The 16,284-nt window shown below is 36.9% G+C and overlaps 1 protein-coding gene across 4 annotated transcripts in view; it reads right to left on the bottom strand.

Annotated features, from left to right (window-relative positions):
* The window catches only part of Atm (ATM serine/threonine kinase), a 106,701-nt gene that overhangs the window by 13,940 nt on the left and 76,477 nt on the right, over positions 1-16,284 (bottom strand). For all 4 annotated transcript variants that reach the window (XM_057769046.1, XM_057769047.1, XM_057769043.1 and 1 more), the window contains 12 exons: positions 15,150-15,384; positions 14,301-14,468; positions 13,202-13,315; positions 12,176-12,390; positions 11,433-11,640; positions 10,427-10,540; positions 9,611-9,769; positions 8,563-8,701; positions 8,381-8,463; positions 6,973-7,113; positions 5,936-6,052; positions 1,131-1,280 (listed from right to left, as the gene is read on the bottom strand). In XM_057769046.1, coding sequence (XP_057625029.1) covers positions 1,131-1,280; positions 5,936-6,052; positions 6,973-7,113; positions 8,381-8,463; positions 8,563-8,701; positions 9,611-9,769; positions 10,427-10,540; positions 11,433-11,640; positions 12,176-12,390; positions 13,202-13,315; positions 14,301-14,468; positions 15,150-15,384 — 1,843 coding nt within the window. The remainder of the gene's footprint in view (positions 1-1,130; positions 1,281-5,935; positions 6,053-6,972; positions 7,114-8,380; positions 8,464-8,562; positions 8,702-9,610; positions 9,770-10,426; positions 10,541-11,432; positions 11,641-12,175; positions 12,391-13,201; positions 13,316-14,300; positions 14,469-15,149; positions 15,385-16,284) is intronic.

The following is a 16,284-nucleotide window of genomic DNA, read 5'->3' on the forward strand; positions in this document are numbered from 1 at the left end:
CCAGCACTCAGAAGGTAGAGACAGGCAGATCTCTGCAGGTTTGAGGCCAGCCTGGTCTACAATGAAACCTACAGGATAGCCAGGTCTAGAGGGACTCTACCTCAGCTCCCTACCCTTTTACCCTCCAGCTAAAGGAAACCTGATATCCTATTCCTCGCAAGGGTCTGTTTCGAGAATCTAACTCTCCACTCCTCCCCACCAGGCACAAGAAGCATCTCCTCCTCTAAGCCTATCCTTTACCACTAGTGCCTGCACAAACTTCCATCAAATGCTGATCACATATTTAAAATAAACTTTGAGGGGCCAGTGAGGTGGCTCAGCAGGTAATGGAGCTTGTCATGCAAGCCTGGCAACCTGAGTTTAATCTCTGGTTCCCACAGACAGGCACAAGGAGAACTGACACTACAGAGTTGTCCTGTGACCTTCAAATTTGTACCATGACATGAGTGTCACATACACAGCTACAGGGACACAAACACACATACACACAGGGACACACATAGTTTAAAACAAGCTAACAACAAAAACCATGTGACAGAAATCAAAATGAATTTTCTAGAAAACAAACAAAAATACAAAAACGAAAAACAAATGATTTACCTTGGACAGACAAGTCTTAAAGCTCTGCTATGTGGCAGGTCACTGATCAAGGGCAAATTACAGTCCCTAATCTCACTTTAAAGTAGGGATAAGAATGACTGTCAAATTTGTGAAGTCTCAGCTTAGTACCTGGTTGACAAGAGTCATTCATTCAATAAGTGCTGCTAAAACAGCAAGTAAAGTCAAACTAGACAGCCAATGGCATGGAAATTATTTCAGAAACTTGTTTCATGTAAAAATGGCTTAATTTGTTTCTCTACTTTAACTGGTATTTTGTTTGTTTTATTAAGAATCACCTTATCACAAACTGGAAGCAAACTAGTATAAACTGGGCAATGTTTATATTTTTAAGATGACAGAGTTGGAACTTCATATTGTGTAAAGACCTCCCTATGTCACTTACACATTCATCTTGGTAAGTTTACATCTCGTAAACTAAATACTATCCTCAACAATTATCTCATAAATATTTTGCAATATTTGGTAGCTTTATATATTTTTATAAGCTACTAAATAACCTTTCAACTCACCATCATTTTCTTTTGGCACTGATAGGCACTGAAATCATTTGGCCTGTATCTTTTATGAGCACCTTCATCGTTGTTGACAAGATATTCACCGATAGGGATGGTTCCTGTGCACCACTCAAGAACACCGCTTCGCTGAGAGAGGGGAACCACCTGAGGTGAAATCAAATACATTTGATTACAGAAAGACATCAAAGACCTGTGGATGACCATTCATCATCAGTAGTGCAAAGCATCTCCCAGAATTTATTAACATCCTGGGAGGAAAGGTGCAAAGCACCTCCCAGAATTTATTAACATCCTGGGAGGAAAGCAAGAAATAACAAGGCTCAGAAATGAAGACCTTTCTAGCTTCTGCTTAGACTTAAGAGAAGCTACCCATCCCTCAGTACCCACAATTCTCCGAGATACCATTCGTATTAGTGACACTCAACATTATCTGTGATTGGTCCATAATTAATTTGTTCATTTAGTAGAGAATGCTTCAATTATGCTTTGTTTCTGAAACAGGGTGGTTATGTAGCCTAGGACCCTTGAACTTGCAATGCTCCTGCCTCAGCCTGTGGAGTAGCTGGGATTATAGGTATGTACCACTACACCCACTACTTCCCTTACACTTTTGTTACCCAGGACACTTAGGACATTTCACCTAGGAAAATAATTACTTGTGACTGTGGCCTCAATTTAACATACTTTCACTATTTAATTATACTGTATTTTTGTTTATAGTCTTATTAATTTTAAGAAGAGAAAAATATACTTCTAAACAAAAATGAGAACTTTTACTGAGATAATTGCTTTTAAAATCATGATATTTTATAAACATACAAATGTAAAACTAATAAGAAACAAATACTATTTTATACATTAAACCGCTTTACCAAATCTAAGAGTTTGTCAAATTTGCAGGGGAGAAGTGAAGCTTATTTTGTGCCTCTTGCTGTGTTCACACCTCCTCCCACCATCACAATGCTTGCTACTGCTTTTCCACATTCATGCATTTTTGGTATTTTATTTTCAAATCTATTTATGTACAAATACCTGCCAACATTATTTCACAAATTAATTAATTATTACTGGGGGCATGCGTGCCAGAAGACAAGAGAGCTGCAAACTTTAAAAAAAAGATGTGTGTCAGCTTCTACAATTTGGTTTTTCTCACTTGATATTCTCATGTTTGGCTTTGTTAATATACTTAACTATCATTAATTTCATAACTTTATGGTAACACACACACACACACAACTATCCAATTTATCCAGCTTGCATTTCAACATTTATATTGGTTGGTATTGTTTTCTTATTTCCTGAAGGAGACATGTAGTAGGTCCTTGTGCTCACAGATGAGAACTAGAAAACCTTTGTCTCTTCAAAGGGAGAGCTGTATAACCTGTTTTCTGCTCTGAAGACTGGGAGCAGAGACAGATAATAGCCTGGTGAACTCTGCTATCTGTGTGGCCAGGACATACCAGCTCTTCTAAACCCTTACCTTGAGCTTATCTTGGCTAAATATAGCATTATCCTCCCCTAGACCCCTATCATGAGCACTGATGACCTTGAGTCTGCTCTCAGTTAATACATGGAACCTATCTTTATGTCACTTGTACTTTACAGGAGTTTTGATGTAGTCATGTCTTTTATTTTTCTTTTTTTTTCTTTATTTTATTCTTTTTAAATTAAAATTTCCGCCTCCTCCCCGGTTCCCATTTCCCTCCCCCCTCCTCCCACACATCGCCCCCTCTCCCCACTTCTCTCCCCTTCCCCCCACTCCTCTCCCCCTCCCCCCACTCTATTTGATGTAGTCATGTCTTAACCTTTATTGTGCACATGGGACTGAGTTAATTATCACTGGGAAATTTTTTACCAAACTGTGTTGTGCTTAAATATGCCTAAAGTAAACTACTGAGTGTCAGACTCTGGAAGTTTGACCAACACCGGCTACTGAGTTGCGCTGAAGCCGACTTCTTGCCTCTACTGGTCATAGCGTTTGTGGAGACCCCCACAATTTTCCCTGAAATACTGCTGCAGTGATAGACCACGGCTAAAATTATAACAGGGTTACAGGGAATGTACTATCTTTAACTTAATGAAGTAACTATCCAAGTTAACTGTTGCAATTTATAGACTTACCAAGAAAGTTGTTACTGAATTTTTCCAACACATTTGTCTGACTTTTACATTTTGCCACTTTCATGCTAACTGTAGCATACTGTGGGTTTTAGTCTGTATTTTTCAGATGACTAACAGAATATCATATAATAAATTTATAGGCCACACAACTTTGTATTTATGAATTCTGTTCTTTTTTATCTTTTTCTAATGACAACCATTAAATTCTCTGTAAGAGGTATTGATATAGTCTACATGTAAATTAAAATTCACTTTCTTTATGGATCCCCTGTTTTTATGGTATCTTTAATTCTAAATATTTTTTTCACTATATTCAGATATGTAGAAATACTTTGTTTTGTGTCCTGAGGAACCCTTTAGTTCCAGCTTAGGTTCTCATGCTTGCAAGGGAAGCACTTTACCCACTGAGACATCTCCCCAGCCCCATATATTACATTTCCGTAAAATAAAATACAGTGTCTGAGCTTTACTCTGCCTGAAAGCAGTCCGTTTAGCTGAGGCAGGAAGATAGGGTTATTCTGAAAGTGAAGATGGTTAACTAAAGAGTTCTACTTTACATTTATTGCGTTTGAAATGCCTTAGTCCTCTATGCAAATAACCTTACAGGAAGTATTCCTTCCAAATGGTTCTGTGCTAGGTGACACTCTATCTTTAGAGATCAAATGAAGGACAAACAGGGAGACGTTAAAAACAGGTTAGATTTCCAAAGAGCATAGGGACACAATCCATATGTAAATTCTTCTAGCAACCTGAATGGCTTCAAAAGCCCAAGCACACTAGGACATCAGCCACAAACACAAAGCTGAGTCTGAGTTACTGGAGACCTAGGCTCAAATACATACACTGATGGGGTAGGGATGGAGAGAGAAATTAAGAGCACTTGTTCTTGCAGAGGACCTGGGTTCAGTTCCCAGTGCCTATACGGCAGTTCATCTGACCTCGGAGGACACCACACACAATGTGGTGCACAGACACGTATGTGAGGAAAACACTCATATACACAAAATAAATCTAAAAATAAAAAGCTTTCACAGAACCGTAATTTTTGTTTTAAGCACTGCTTGAGAATTAGTCTTTAAAACATCTGTTGGACTGTTGTAACTGAGCTGGTAACATATACACTGGGCTTTTAGAAACGTATACCTGAAAATATTTTAAGGCTTATTCAATTTTACTGATTTCCTCCACCCCCATCTACACCCCACCCCAGTGCTGGAGATAGAACCCTGAGCAATATATGTGCTAGGCAAGCATTCAACACTACTTACAAAATGTCTTATTGAAATTTTATTATCAAAAATTATTTTGGAATAAGCTGATATTTTTCAATGCCATTCCACTTAAGATATATCTCAGCTTTCCTTTACATTTCATGCTTTCCTAAATTTTTTTAACCCATTCCTGTATTTCTTTTGTTAATGCCACTGCTAGGCAGTTACTCTTATTTTCCTTCTTGCGCAGGAACTATGTTAATTTATCTGAATTGTTCCAATTTTAGTATATGTGCTGCTGAAGTGAGTTTAATGTTACTCTTTAACTTGTGAAGGAAACATTTTTCCACTGTATTTTCAAACAAGTATTAATGTTTAGGTTAGCTCCTGATAAAATACTTAAATTTCTAGAGAAAATAGTTACAGAATCTACCCTTCTGAAAATAAAAGAGACAGATAGTTAGACTGGAAAGAACTGGTTCTCGACTACAAGATGAATTAAATGCTTTTTAGTTTGTTCATATCTTCCTGGGAAAAGGAAAAGGCAGCAGCAGTTAAGTACGGTTACAGCAGTGACAGAGGACGGAGAGGGGGATGAGACCTGGGAACAAAGCCAGAGAAGGACACACCTACGGAATTTTATCTCTTATGTTTATTAATTAATTAAAATCGTTGGTTCTTATATTAACTAATTAAGAGTTAATTAAGGAGCCAAAGATCAGCCAATAGAATAACATGATTTGAAGATTTCTACTGTGAAGGAAATGGAAATGGGTCTAACTCCACTGACTGTCCTCTAGCAAAATCTACCAAATTATAGTTGCATGTGTCCAATCACCTATTAATCCAAATTTTGGAAATCTTTCCAATAGAATGACCTGAGTATGAATGAAACCATGACCTATAAAATAAATGATATACATACAAACAACAGCAAAATCCCTATAGTTCATTACAATAAAGGCAGACAGAATATTTCAGTTGACTACAGGAAATATCTAATGGCAAATAACTTTAAATAATAATGAAAATTGTATTTATTGTCCAACCAGAGAGTGGCAATCAATGGCCTCTAAAGAAAATAACAGCAGGGCTGGAGAGATGGCTCAGAGGTTAAGAGCACCGCCTGCTCTTCCAAAGGTCCTGAGTTCAATTCCCGGCAACCACATGGTGGCTCACAACCATCTGTAGTGAGGTCTGGCCTGCAGACATACACACAGACAGAATATTGTACACATAATAAATAAATATTTAAAAAAAAAAAGAAAGAAAATAACAGCATCAATCTATTTCTGTACAGCATGCAAGCAAAGAATGGCTTTACAGATTTAAAATGCAAGGGACCTAAGTGGCTCTCAAAGTCTAAAATATTCACTATTTGTTGATTTACAGAAAACATTTGCTCATCCTTGGTACAAATAGTACACTTTACTTGGTGAATCACCAGAACAGAAGCCAGTAAGTTACCTTGTATGTGCAGATAGTCAGTTTCCTCTTTCTAGTCTCAGTGTTTCTCTGCAGTAGTGTATTGCACATCTGGAAAACCTGCTGCATGACAGCATCTTGCCTGAGGTCATCACGGCCCTTCAGAACAACCAGACATAAACAGGTACTATAAACACACAGTCATCTAAGAACAGCAGTACAAGGCCCTCAGAAATCAGTCTGAGGTATGCTCTGTTTCAGAGTCTCTTGAATAATTAATAGCTACTGTGATTCTTTCATTTAGAAAAAAAACTATGAAACTGGGAAGCAGACTAATACAAAACACTAAGTTTCTCCTGCTTCACTATTAACTGAACTCCCTCACCTGAAGGCACAAACAAAACACCCAGATAAAGTAATATCTCATCTCTTTTCTATCTTCAGCAGGACCTCAAAAGCACCTCCACAAGCAGAACAAAGCAAGGAATGCTGTCACTTTCCAGTACAGTAGCAGATGGCACAGTACCAGGCCCAGTATATTAAGCAAGGGCCTTGAATCTGTTCTAATTACCACAAAAGCTTTTTTCAGAAACAAGCTCATGGTGTGTGTATACTTTGGTAACATTCTTTCTCTTGAATCAGCCATACAATGATAGTACGCTAAACCCAGTAGGGCTGACCTACAATTTCAGGTACTCCAGAAGCTGAGTTGAGAGGGTCCCAAAGTCAAGCCCAGCCCAGTCATCTTAACAAGATCTATTTCAAATAACACCTAAAAAAGAGCTGGGATGTAACTCACAAGCAGAGAATTGTTGAGCATGAGCAAGGCCCTGGTTTTAATCCACAATAGTAGGAAAGACTTTCTCTGATAGTCCTTCAAGAAAGACAAAATAAAAAAGCAGTTTGGTTCTAGCAAACTGTATATCTACTTCACAGATGTTTCCTACCTGTCATTATTCAGGATAAAGCTAAAGTCACACAGCCAGCAAATGAGGGAAGAAGACAACATCTACTCAAATTGTTCTTGACTTTGATGTCATTAACCCTCAAAGGACTATACCAGAAACAGGAAGTCTCACCTTGACAAGCTGTCTCCTTTCCTTGCCGTCAGAACCCACACAATCTATTATTTTTGGTAAATTTAAACCTCCTGCTAAACGAAATTCTGTTTTAAATGATTTTATAGTCACCAGATTTTCATACTCTCCCGTGGGATCAACCTAGTAAATGACACATAATTATTATAGGAGAGATAAACACTGAACACCCAAGAAAAACAAATCATAAATAGTAAGCTAAAAAACAGATAAGAACATACTGCTGATTAATAACTGGATCTTTAACTTACTTTGTTTAAAGTCAGAATAAATGACATTGGTAGGTTTTTATTTCATTTGCTTATTTACTTTGTGTGTGAGTCTACATTTGTGTGTGCCACCATGTTGGTCCCAGCGTTGAGTTTTGTTTACAGGCTTGGCAACAAGTGTCTTTACATGGTGAGCCATCTTGCCAACCCAGATTTTTAAAATTACATATAATTTAGTTTACTTTCTTAAACATGTTTTAATAAAACTTCAGCATTTCAAGTCAATTAGAATAGTGTTGCTGAAAAATTACTGAAAAATTAGAACTCAGTTGTTATTTACATCTATTAAATCATCTAAGAAATTATTTAATTCACAAAAACATCAGGTTAATTTTGAAAAGTGAAAATATTCAGTTAAACAACAGAGCCTCAATCGGTTAACAAATATGATTCAGTAACAGGCCAGATTCAGTAACAAAGATACTAATTTTAATATATAAACTCACACATCAGTTTGTAAAATGGTAACCTTAACTGTTACATGCATCCTGTCTACATGGTACTTCTAGTAATAAAAGACCACAGTGAATAGCTAAATTTAGTATGCACACACAGCAACTTAAAAGTACTGTCGTACCGTAATACTGTTGTTCTATTAAATAATACAATACATCACAACCAATACTTCCACTGTATAAAGAATTATTAAAAAACAAAATAACTGGTAAAGTGCTTCCTTACCATGGGCACCACGTCCCCCTCCCCCCATGCAAGCACGTACATATTTGAAAAAAGTGGAGCAAAATAACAAATTGAATGGGCCATGGGCCTACAGTCCCAGGTACCAAGGAAACTGAGACAAGGAGGGCTGTCAAGTTTCAGGCTTGCCTAAATTACAGAGCAGGTTCTAGGTCAACTCAGTGAGACCCTGTCTCAAAATTAAAAGTATAAAAAGGTCTAGTCCTTAGTGCTAAAGTAATAGTAAAACAATGGGAATTCTCAGAAGCTTGTGACTATTTTAAGGCTTAGAAAAAGGAAATCTAACACAGACAATATCTAGGTGGAAACACATGAAATTGCAATGACTAGCCATTTGGACTACATAAAAAGGTCTACAGATAATTTAATCTACTAATGTGTAATTTAGTCTTATTAAAAATCAAGATTTAATGGTAAATTACCTTAATTTCCATAGTGGGAACAACAACCTCCTCTAAATTCTTCAGTTTAGTGATTGGCTGGTTTGCTGGAATACTGATGCCTCCTATATTTAAAAATAAAGAGTTCAGTGACAACAGTAAACCGAGGAGTATCACTGAAGGTCAAGCTCTAACAATAGCAGCAACAACACTTTCAAACATACTTCTCTGGCTCCTCCACTGAGAGGCATCCAAGTTTGCCAAAATAATGTAGGCATCACAGAGTGCCTCCATGTCCTTCACCATCTTGCACCTCTCACTTCTGATGGTGTGGATTATCCTGGTTGCAGCCTCTGTTCGATCCTATCATCATCAACAAGGAACAAAGAAAGCACGAGACCCACTGAACTAAGCTTCTTGGAGCTACACAAAGAGAATTTATATCTAGACAATGGAAGGACTATAATTCCTCAGATATAAACAAAACACCCATACAGTGAATGACATACACACATAAAATCCAAGGTTAAGACTTGTGTACTTTTCAAAAAATCTATTTTTCTGAGGCTAGAGAGATTGGTCTGATGGTTAAGAGCGCCTGCTGCTCTTTCAGAGGACCCAAGTTCAGTTCCCAGCATGCACATGGCAATTTTAGGTCTAGGGAATTAAAAAACCTCTTTTGGCCTCTGTGAGCACTAGATACATACATGCAAACACACGTATTAAAAATAAATCTACAGCCGGGCGGTGGTGGCGCACGCCTTTAATCCCAGCACTCGGGAGGCAGAGGCAGGCGGATCTCTGTGAGTTCGAGAACAGCCTGGTCTACAAGAGCTAGTTCCAGGACAGGCTCCAAAACCACAGAGAAACCCTGTCTCGAAAAACCAAAAAAAAAATAAAAAAAAAAAAATAAAAATAAAAATAAATCTACAGCCTGGTCTACAAGAGCTAGTTTCAGGACAGGCTCCAAAACCACAGAGAAACCCTGCTTCGCAAAACCAAATAAATAAATAAATAAATAAATAAATAAATCTATTTTAAAATATGGATTTTCTTTGTCTATTGCTACAAGAAAACAAAAACTAAACCAGTATTTATGCTCCAGGAAATGTTCAGGGATTGTTAACAAATTTTGGGTGGCATCATCATAATAAAGTATTTAGAATCTACTACCAGCAACACACATTCCTAAAATCTGAGAATTAAGAAAGGAACATTCTGAGAAAAAACAACCACGACAACACAAAGGGCACTTGTATTTAATCCGAATACCTCATCAAGCTGAGAGCTTTCTTTTGGTGCATTTTTGGTTATTCTACTCCTTCTTGCTGCCTCTGGTTTGCTCAAAAGTTCATCTTTGTTTGCATTTGCTAAAGCCAATATAATGAACAGAGTATGATGGGGGTGATCCATTGAAATCCTAGAGATCAGCTATCAGAAAATTAATAACTATTAGTTTTACCCAATAGAAAAAAGTTAAATATACATTTTAAATTTTGCTTTACATATAAATTCAAATTATGTCACTACTATGCAGTAAGTAGTATATGTCTGTGTGAAAGAGAACTAGGGAGGAACATGAGAAATAAGAGACAAATTTATCTGTAATAAAAGAAAACAATTTGATGTTCTAATGGTATAGGAGGTTCTCCTGTTTGTGTGTTGCTTTCATTGGTTGAATAAAGAGACTGCTTTGGCCTTTTGATAGGGCAGCCCTTAAGTGGGCAGAGTAGACAGAGCAGAATGCTGAGAAAAAGGGAAGTGTGGCAGATGCCATGAAGCTTTGGCCCAAGATGGACGTAGGCTAGACTATTTCCGGGTAAGCCATGACCTCATGATGCTACACAGATTATTAGAAATGGGTTAGATCAAAATTTGAGAGTTAGCCAATAAGAGACTAGAGCTAATGGGCCAGGCAGTGTTTTAATTAATACAATTTCTGTGTGGTTATTTCAGGGATTAAGCTAGCCGGGTGGCGGGATGCAGCCCGCTCCTCTTACTACATTCTGATTTCTCACTTTCCTTTATATTTTATTCAGTAATATAAAAGAAAGGTAATTATTACATTTTGACTTCAAGTCTACTTACATTATTGAGGACTTCATGAAATCCTAGGCCTCCCATCATTTTGGTTCCCATTCTAGCAGCCAATTGATACATAAGAGGCAAAAATTTATAAGATGAAATCTTCATTCCATCTCTCTGTCATTAAAAAAAATGCAAGACTAAGACGTGTGTAATATAACCTCACATCTAAGCCAAAATGATGACAGCAAAATAATGTTCCTCTACTAGCACAACCTAGTGGCGACCAGAACTTCACTGACTGCACAACCTCCCTTGTCTCTTGGCCTGTCTCAGTCTTTCTAACAAAGCCTAGGAAGCCTTGATTCAGTGATAATAAAAATACTTTAAGTTTTTAATAAATTTTAATAAATTAATTTGCATCCAGAGCTGAAATGCTAACCACTGCATACATTCTAGTGACTCTGAGGAACACAAATGTGGACCCGAGTCCTACTATGTTCTCCATTCCCAAGAAGTCAGTGTATAACCAAAATGCAAGTTCTTTTCCCAATATGCCAGAAATAATGAAGTTAAATACACACAGTAGTACAGACTGGCTCTACTTAACAATGAGTTTTATTATTCTTTTCATTCCAGAGAAATATTTTGCCTTCAAATTGAATGACAATATTTATAACCATATCTTAAGATTTTTTCAATAAAAACTTAGTATTCCTGCATATATTATAAAATTTCTTTATTTGTAAAAGCACTCTATTGGGAAAAAATCCCTTAAAAGTATTTAAAAAAAAAAAAGGAAAAAGGAAAATTCTTGCTTAGGATCATATTATCTTTAATGGTTTTTCTATTCTCCAGTCTAGCATTTCCTTTGAGGCACTCCCATATGGTATCTGCAAGGATAATCTCTCACCCCTACACAAACCTGTATCATTTAGACCTTATACTTATTCTCAGAGCACCAAACCCACTGCTAGGGAACACAGGGATGTACAAAACCAGACACTGAAGGGGCTTATGCCTCAGTTTTTAAAGCAGATGCTCAAATGCTGGGTTGAGTAAGACTTGCCTTCATCATGCCATTGACTTCAGCAACTCCAGAATTTTCAAGCCAGAGGGAGCAAAGCCGGAATACCCACACATCATGCTCTTCTCCACACAGCAAGCAGCTGATGTAGTTCTCAACTGCCTTACACAGGAAGCGCTTCCGATCTTCTCTCAACGCACGGAGAGCGCACTCATCTAGCTCCAGCTCTCTCTGAACCTTTACTGTGTATCTTGCATTTGATAAATTCACACATAAAAGTCACAAAACTTTACATAACTATAAAATCATACATATGTCATACAGCATAAATGTAAATCAAGGTGTTTATTCCCAAGGAAAAAAATTCTAAGGATAGTGAAAGAAACTAATTGTCACAACTGCAACTTATAAAAGTCTTCCATACACCCAAGAACAGAGTGGATTCTATAGTTAATTCTCTGCTTATTCCAAACATACAAAACCCAATGCAGACTTAAAGGAACTTGACAATGCCAAAGCAGGTAAGGCTTCTGTACTTAATTTCAGTACCTAGGAAAACCAAACAACTAACATTCACATACTCTGCCAACCAAGATATCAGCTCTCCAGAGAAGAACATCTGTCAGTGTACTGAAGACTGATTTAAGCTGTAATTACTGATAAAGTCTGTAAAAACAGCCAATTTATGTGTTCAAAACTGTAATTTAGATGACAAGTTCGAGTCACATTTCTCATGAAAATTCTCCTTTAGCTGAACACAATACCACCACTTGTAGACATATTACCTGTTAGTCTGAATTTTATGTTCCCTTAGAAGGCCCACTTCTTCTTTGGCTCTTTTTAAGAGAGCTTGCTTGTTTTCAAATTCTGATGATTTCATGTAGTTTTCAATTCTCTGGTACTGAGTATCGGAGAAACGTGCTAATGAGAGAAATGCCTTCATCTGTCCATTTCTGAGCTCACTGCTTTCGCCATCATAACTTCCAGCAACTTTCACTGCCTTCAACAACATACAATCTGCTTAGTTCATATTTACAAGTGTTAAACAAAGCTAAAGAATTACTCAAATCAAGGTAAATCACTTATGTATACGTAAATGGCAAACTTGATGACCTGGAACCCTTATCAGTTAAGAGATGCAATGAACTGTGTGAAATGAAGAGCTCTTTAGTATCAGTGACAATTACATTTCACTTTTCATATTAAACTTACTGAGTGAAATAACTATTTCCCAAATTAGTGACAAGGAAGGATAAAAAGGGAGAAATAGTAAGATCAATGGGGACTAGAAGTGCAATCCTATACCGTGCCCAGTCTGATTTGGGGGAAGGGGCTTGGTCTTATCTCAACGTGGTATCCCAGACTTTGGTGACTCCCCATGGGAGGCTCTATCCCTTCTGAAGAGGGGATGGTGGGGGTGGGGAGAGCGAGAGGTGGGAGAAGGGTAGAAAGAGGAAAATGGGGTTGGAATGTCAAATTTAAAAAAATTTAATTAATTAAAAAAAAAACCTAACCCTTACTTTGGGTAGCTGAACCACATACAAATAACAATGACAGCTTGTATGTTATCTAATAGGATAGTTTGCAAGATAAAATAAATTCTTCAAAGAGTAGTTAGGGGTGGTTCTAAAGAGTAGATGACAGACACACATATATTTAAAGTTGTTCCCTCTTTTGTAGCATTGTTTCATTCTGCTCTAAGGATTACAGATCCCCAGCAGGAACTGAGGAATGAAACTACACTTGCATTTGCTTAGGATCAAGTGTATTCATGCTAAACCTCAATCTTCAGAGTTGCACCAACAACCTACCTTTTCTAGGTAGGTCTGCATGATGACTGCAGGATTTTCCAAGCAGGTTTCCGCCAGCCAGTTGCCACAAACCCTCAGACACTCAGCATATATGACTTTTAGACCTGCATCATTCTGTATTAAGACGTAAAAATCTTAAAATGTCATTCCTTTTTAAGATTACAAAAATGTCCTCCATATAGGTAGAAAAAGCACTCAAATATTTTTCTTAATGTTTTTACCATGTAACTATTAAAATAAGTAAAGTATGAAAGTTCATGAAATAACCACTCTGATATATCATCTTCATCAACATTTACTCACATTTACTTAAAAATGCCAGAAACCTTCCAACAGATTTGTGTATATTAACTTTTTTTTTTAAAGACAGGGTTTCTCTGTAGCTTTGGAACCTGTCCTGGAACTAGTTCTTATAGACCAGGCTGGTCTTGAACTCACAGAGATTTGCCTGCTTCTGCCTTCTGAGTTCTGGGATTTAAGGCATGTGCCACCACTGCCCAGCTTTTATGATTTTCACAGGAATCCTATGAACTAACTAGGTATATCATTATTACTTACTTGACAATGCAAAAACTGAGTATACAAACAGCCCATACTTTAGGGCCTGTACCATTATGGAATATTTAAGCAAGTTGTACTGGCACCCAGTGCTTTGTTATAATAAATAATTCATGGCCCTACAAAACCCTGAACTGTCCACTGAATATGATATTTTCAGAGCACTTAGAATGACAAATTGTTCTAACTTGTTTTCTACTTTTCTTCTCTCAGACGTTTCTAATTCCATTTTTGTTCTTGCTACTTCAAAGTTATAATATGTATTTCCATTTATTTCCTCTGTATCATTCTTGACTTCTATAGAAAACTGAAAGACTTTGCACTGGGATCAATTAAATGAATACACTACAACACGGATAGATTCGTTTTAAATAAGAAAAAGTTTCCTAGTTTCATATCTGACATTAATTTTCAAAATTCTTTTTCATAATATCTTGTTCATGGGTCAGTAATTTCAAAACCTTAATCATATTCTGAAGCACAGAAATGCTTTTCAATAACATGAAAACACTAAACCAGCCAACTTAAACCAAGCACATACCTTTTTAAAGCTGGAGTCCAACTTTTTGATCATTTGTTTGAGAATATTCAGGGCAAGACCCTGCTCCTTTTTTGCCCAGAACACTTGTGCTTCTTCCAAATGCCACTCAGAGACTCCACAAATAGCTGAATTATATTGTTTAATTTTAAATATTGCTCTTTCAGGGAGCTGCAATGAAAATAGCATATGGAGATAAATACTTTTACCAGTAAGATTAAAAAACAAAGAAGCAATTACCATTCACCAAGAACTTCACTATTTGTCAGGGACTATCTTTACAAGCTCCCTGCTTACTTACCAACCTGCATACCAGAGAATCTCCCTGACACACAGCTCATGCATGTATAAGTATGAAACCATTGTTTTGTTATTTTTATCTTACAGGAAGTTGGGCATCTTCATTTTATAACCAGGAATTGGGGCAGAGTTCAGGTTTTTGTTTAATTCCAATATAGAAGTTTTGTTTTGGTTTTCCCCTTAATATTGGAGTTTGATTCCACATACTAGTCAAACAAGCATGATTCCACACAACTATAGTCCTATCCCTTTTTTTCAATATGCATTTAAGACAGGTCCCACTAGGTTATTCAAGCTGACCTTGAACTCATTCCCTTGCCCAGGTAGGTTCTGAACTTGTGATCTTCTTACCTCACCCTCTACAATAACAGGATTATAACAGGTCTATGCACAAGCCTGGCTCAACATGAAATCTTAAATAATTTTATACACAGTAGTGATTTCTAGTTTTCAATGACATTTTTTCTTTACATTATTATACTTTCTGGTATCTGAGTAATACAGAAGCCCAAAAAGTGAGATGACAAAATTTTACAAGGTTTTTTTTTTTACCTGGGTGTTCCTGAAGGTTCGGGCCAGAACAGAGAATTCTACAAGGTGTTTGGTGAGAATGTCCTTAGAGCACCCTCCTTGGGAGTTCTCCATTTCCTTTTGTGCCAGGATCTCCAGAATGACAGTGCGTAGAGCCATGAGAGGCTCCTGAAAACTAAAGTCACTGTCCTTCAGAAGCTGGGAGTGTTTCTGCCACTTCAAGTACACTTCAGAGAGATCTCTATCTGTGATTGACCTGGAAATCAAGTCACATAATTTATGTGAATAAAATAAATTAAAAGGAAAGGGCCCTCAGGTTCTGAAACTTAAGACACTGTATAGGAACTTTTATAGCAGCAAGATTAGAAGTTACAAATAGACCTAAATATTTAGACCTGTAACTATGTAGTCAGAGGTCAATAGAAAGGTTATAGATAATGGGTACTTAAAAGATTTTCTAAAAAGGCTGCCTTTCTAAACAGATTTTGTTTTGAAATGAGAATGTTGTAATCAGACATATAAAGATATGACTACTCCTCTGGTCCTCCATGCAGCAAAGGAGGACACATCCTCAAAGAAATCAACTAACTCCATTAATTACCTACACATGGTACTATGCACAGCTGTTAAAAAATCAGTTCACAGAAGAAACAGCTGGCATTTAAAAAGATTCCATCTGCTTACATCATTAAAGCAAAAGAAAATGCAGAATATACAGTTCATTAATATGAATACATTGCCTTTCACGGGCATAAAGTAAGAAATACTATCTTATCTTTCAAGACTTGTGTTGACAGGGAGACTAAGAAAATGATGAAGCAAATGGGAGGAATCATTCTAGTTGCCTGAGAGAGAAGGAAACAGTAATGCATGTAATAATGCATGCACATAAAAACCAAACTGCTACTTCCTCCACAAATGACCCCAGAGTAACAGACCTCAACATTTTAATCATAGACCTAAAACATTTTAAGCATAGGAACCTCTACATACTCTTAAAATTAATGAAGATTCTGAAGAGCTTTCAATTTCAATTCTTAAGTTATACCTGTTAGCATTACATTTCTCATCTGAGAAAAATCTAAATTGTATTTATTACATATACTAATAAATTTAAATGATGCCACAGTGTGTCAGATAGTGAGTGTGCTGAGGT

The sequence above is a fragment of the Chionomys nivalis genome, chromosome 4 (genome assembly GCF_950005125.1).
Source record: "Chionomys nivalis chromosome 4, mChiNiv1.1, whole genome shotgun sequence".
NCBI lineage: Eukaryota > Metazoa > Chordata > Mammalia > Rodentia > Cricetidae > Chionomys > Chionomys nivalis.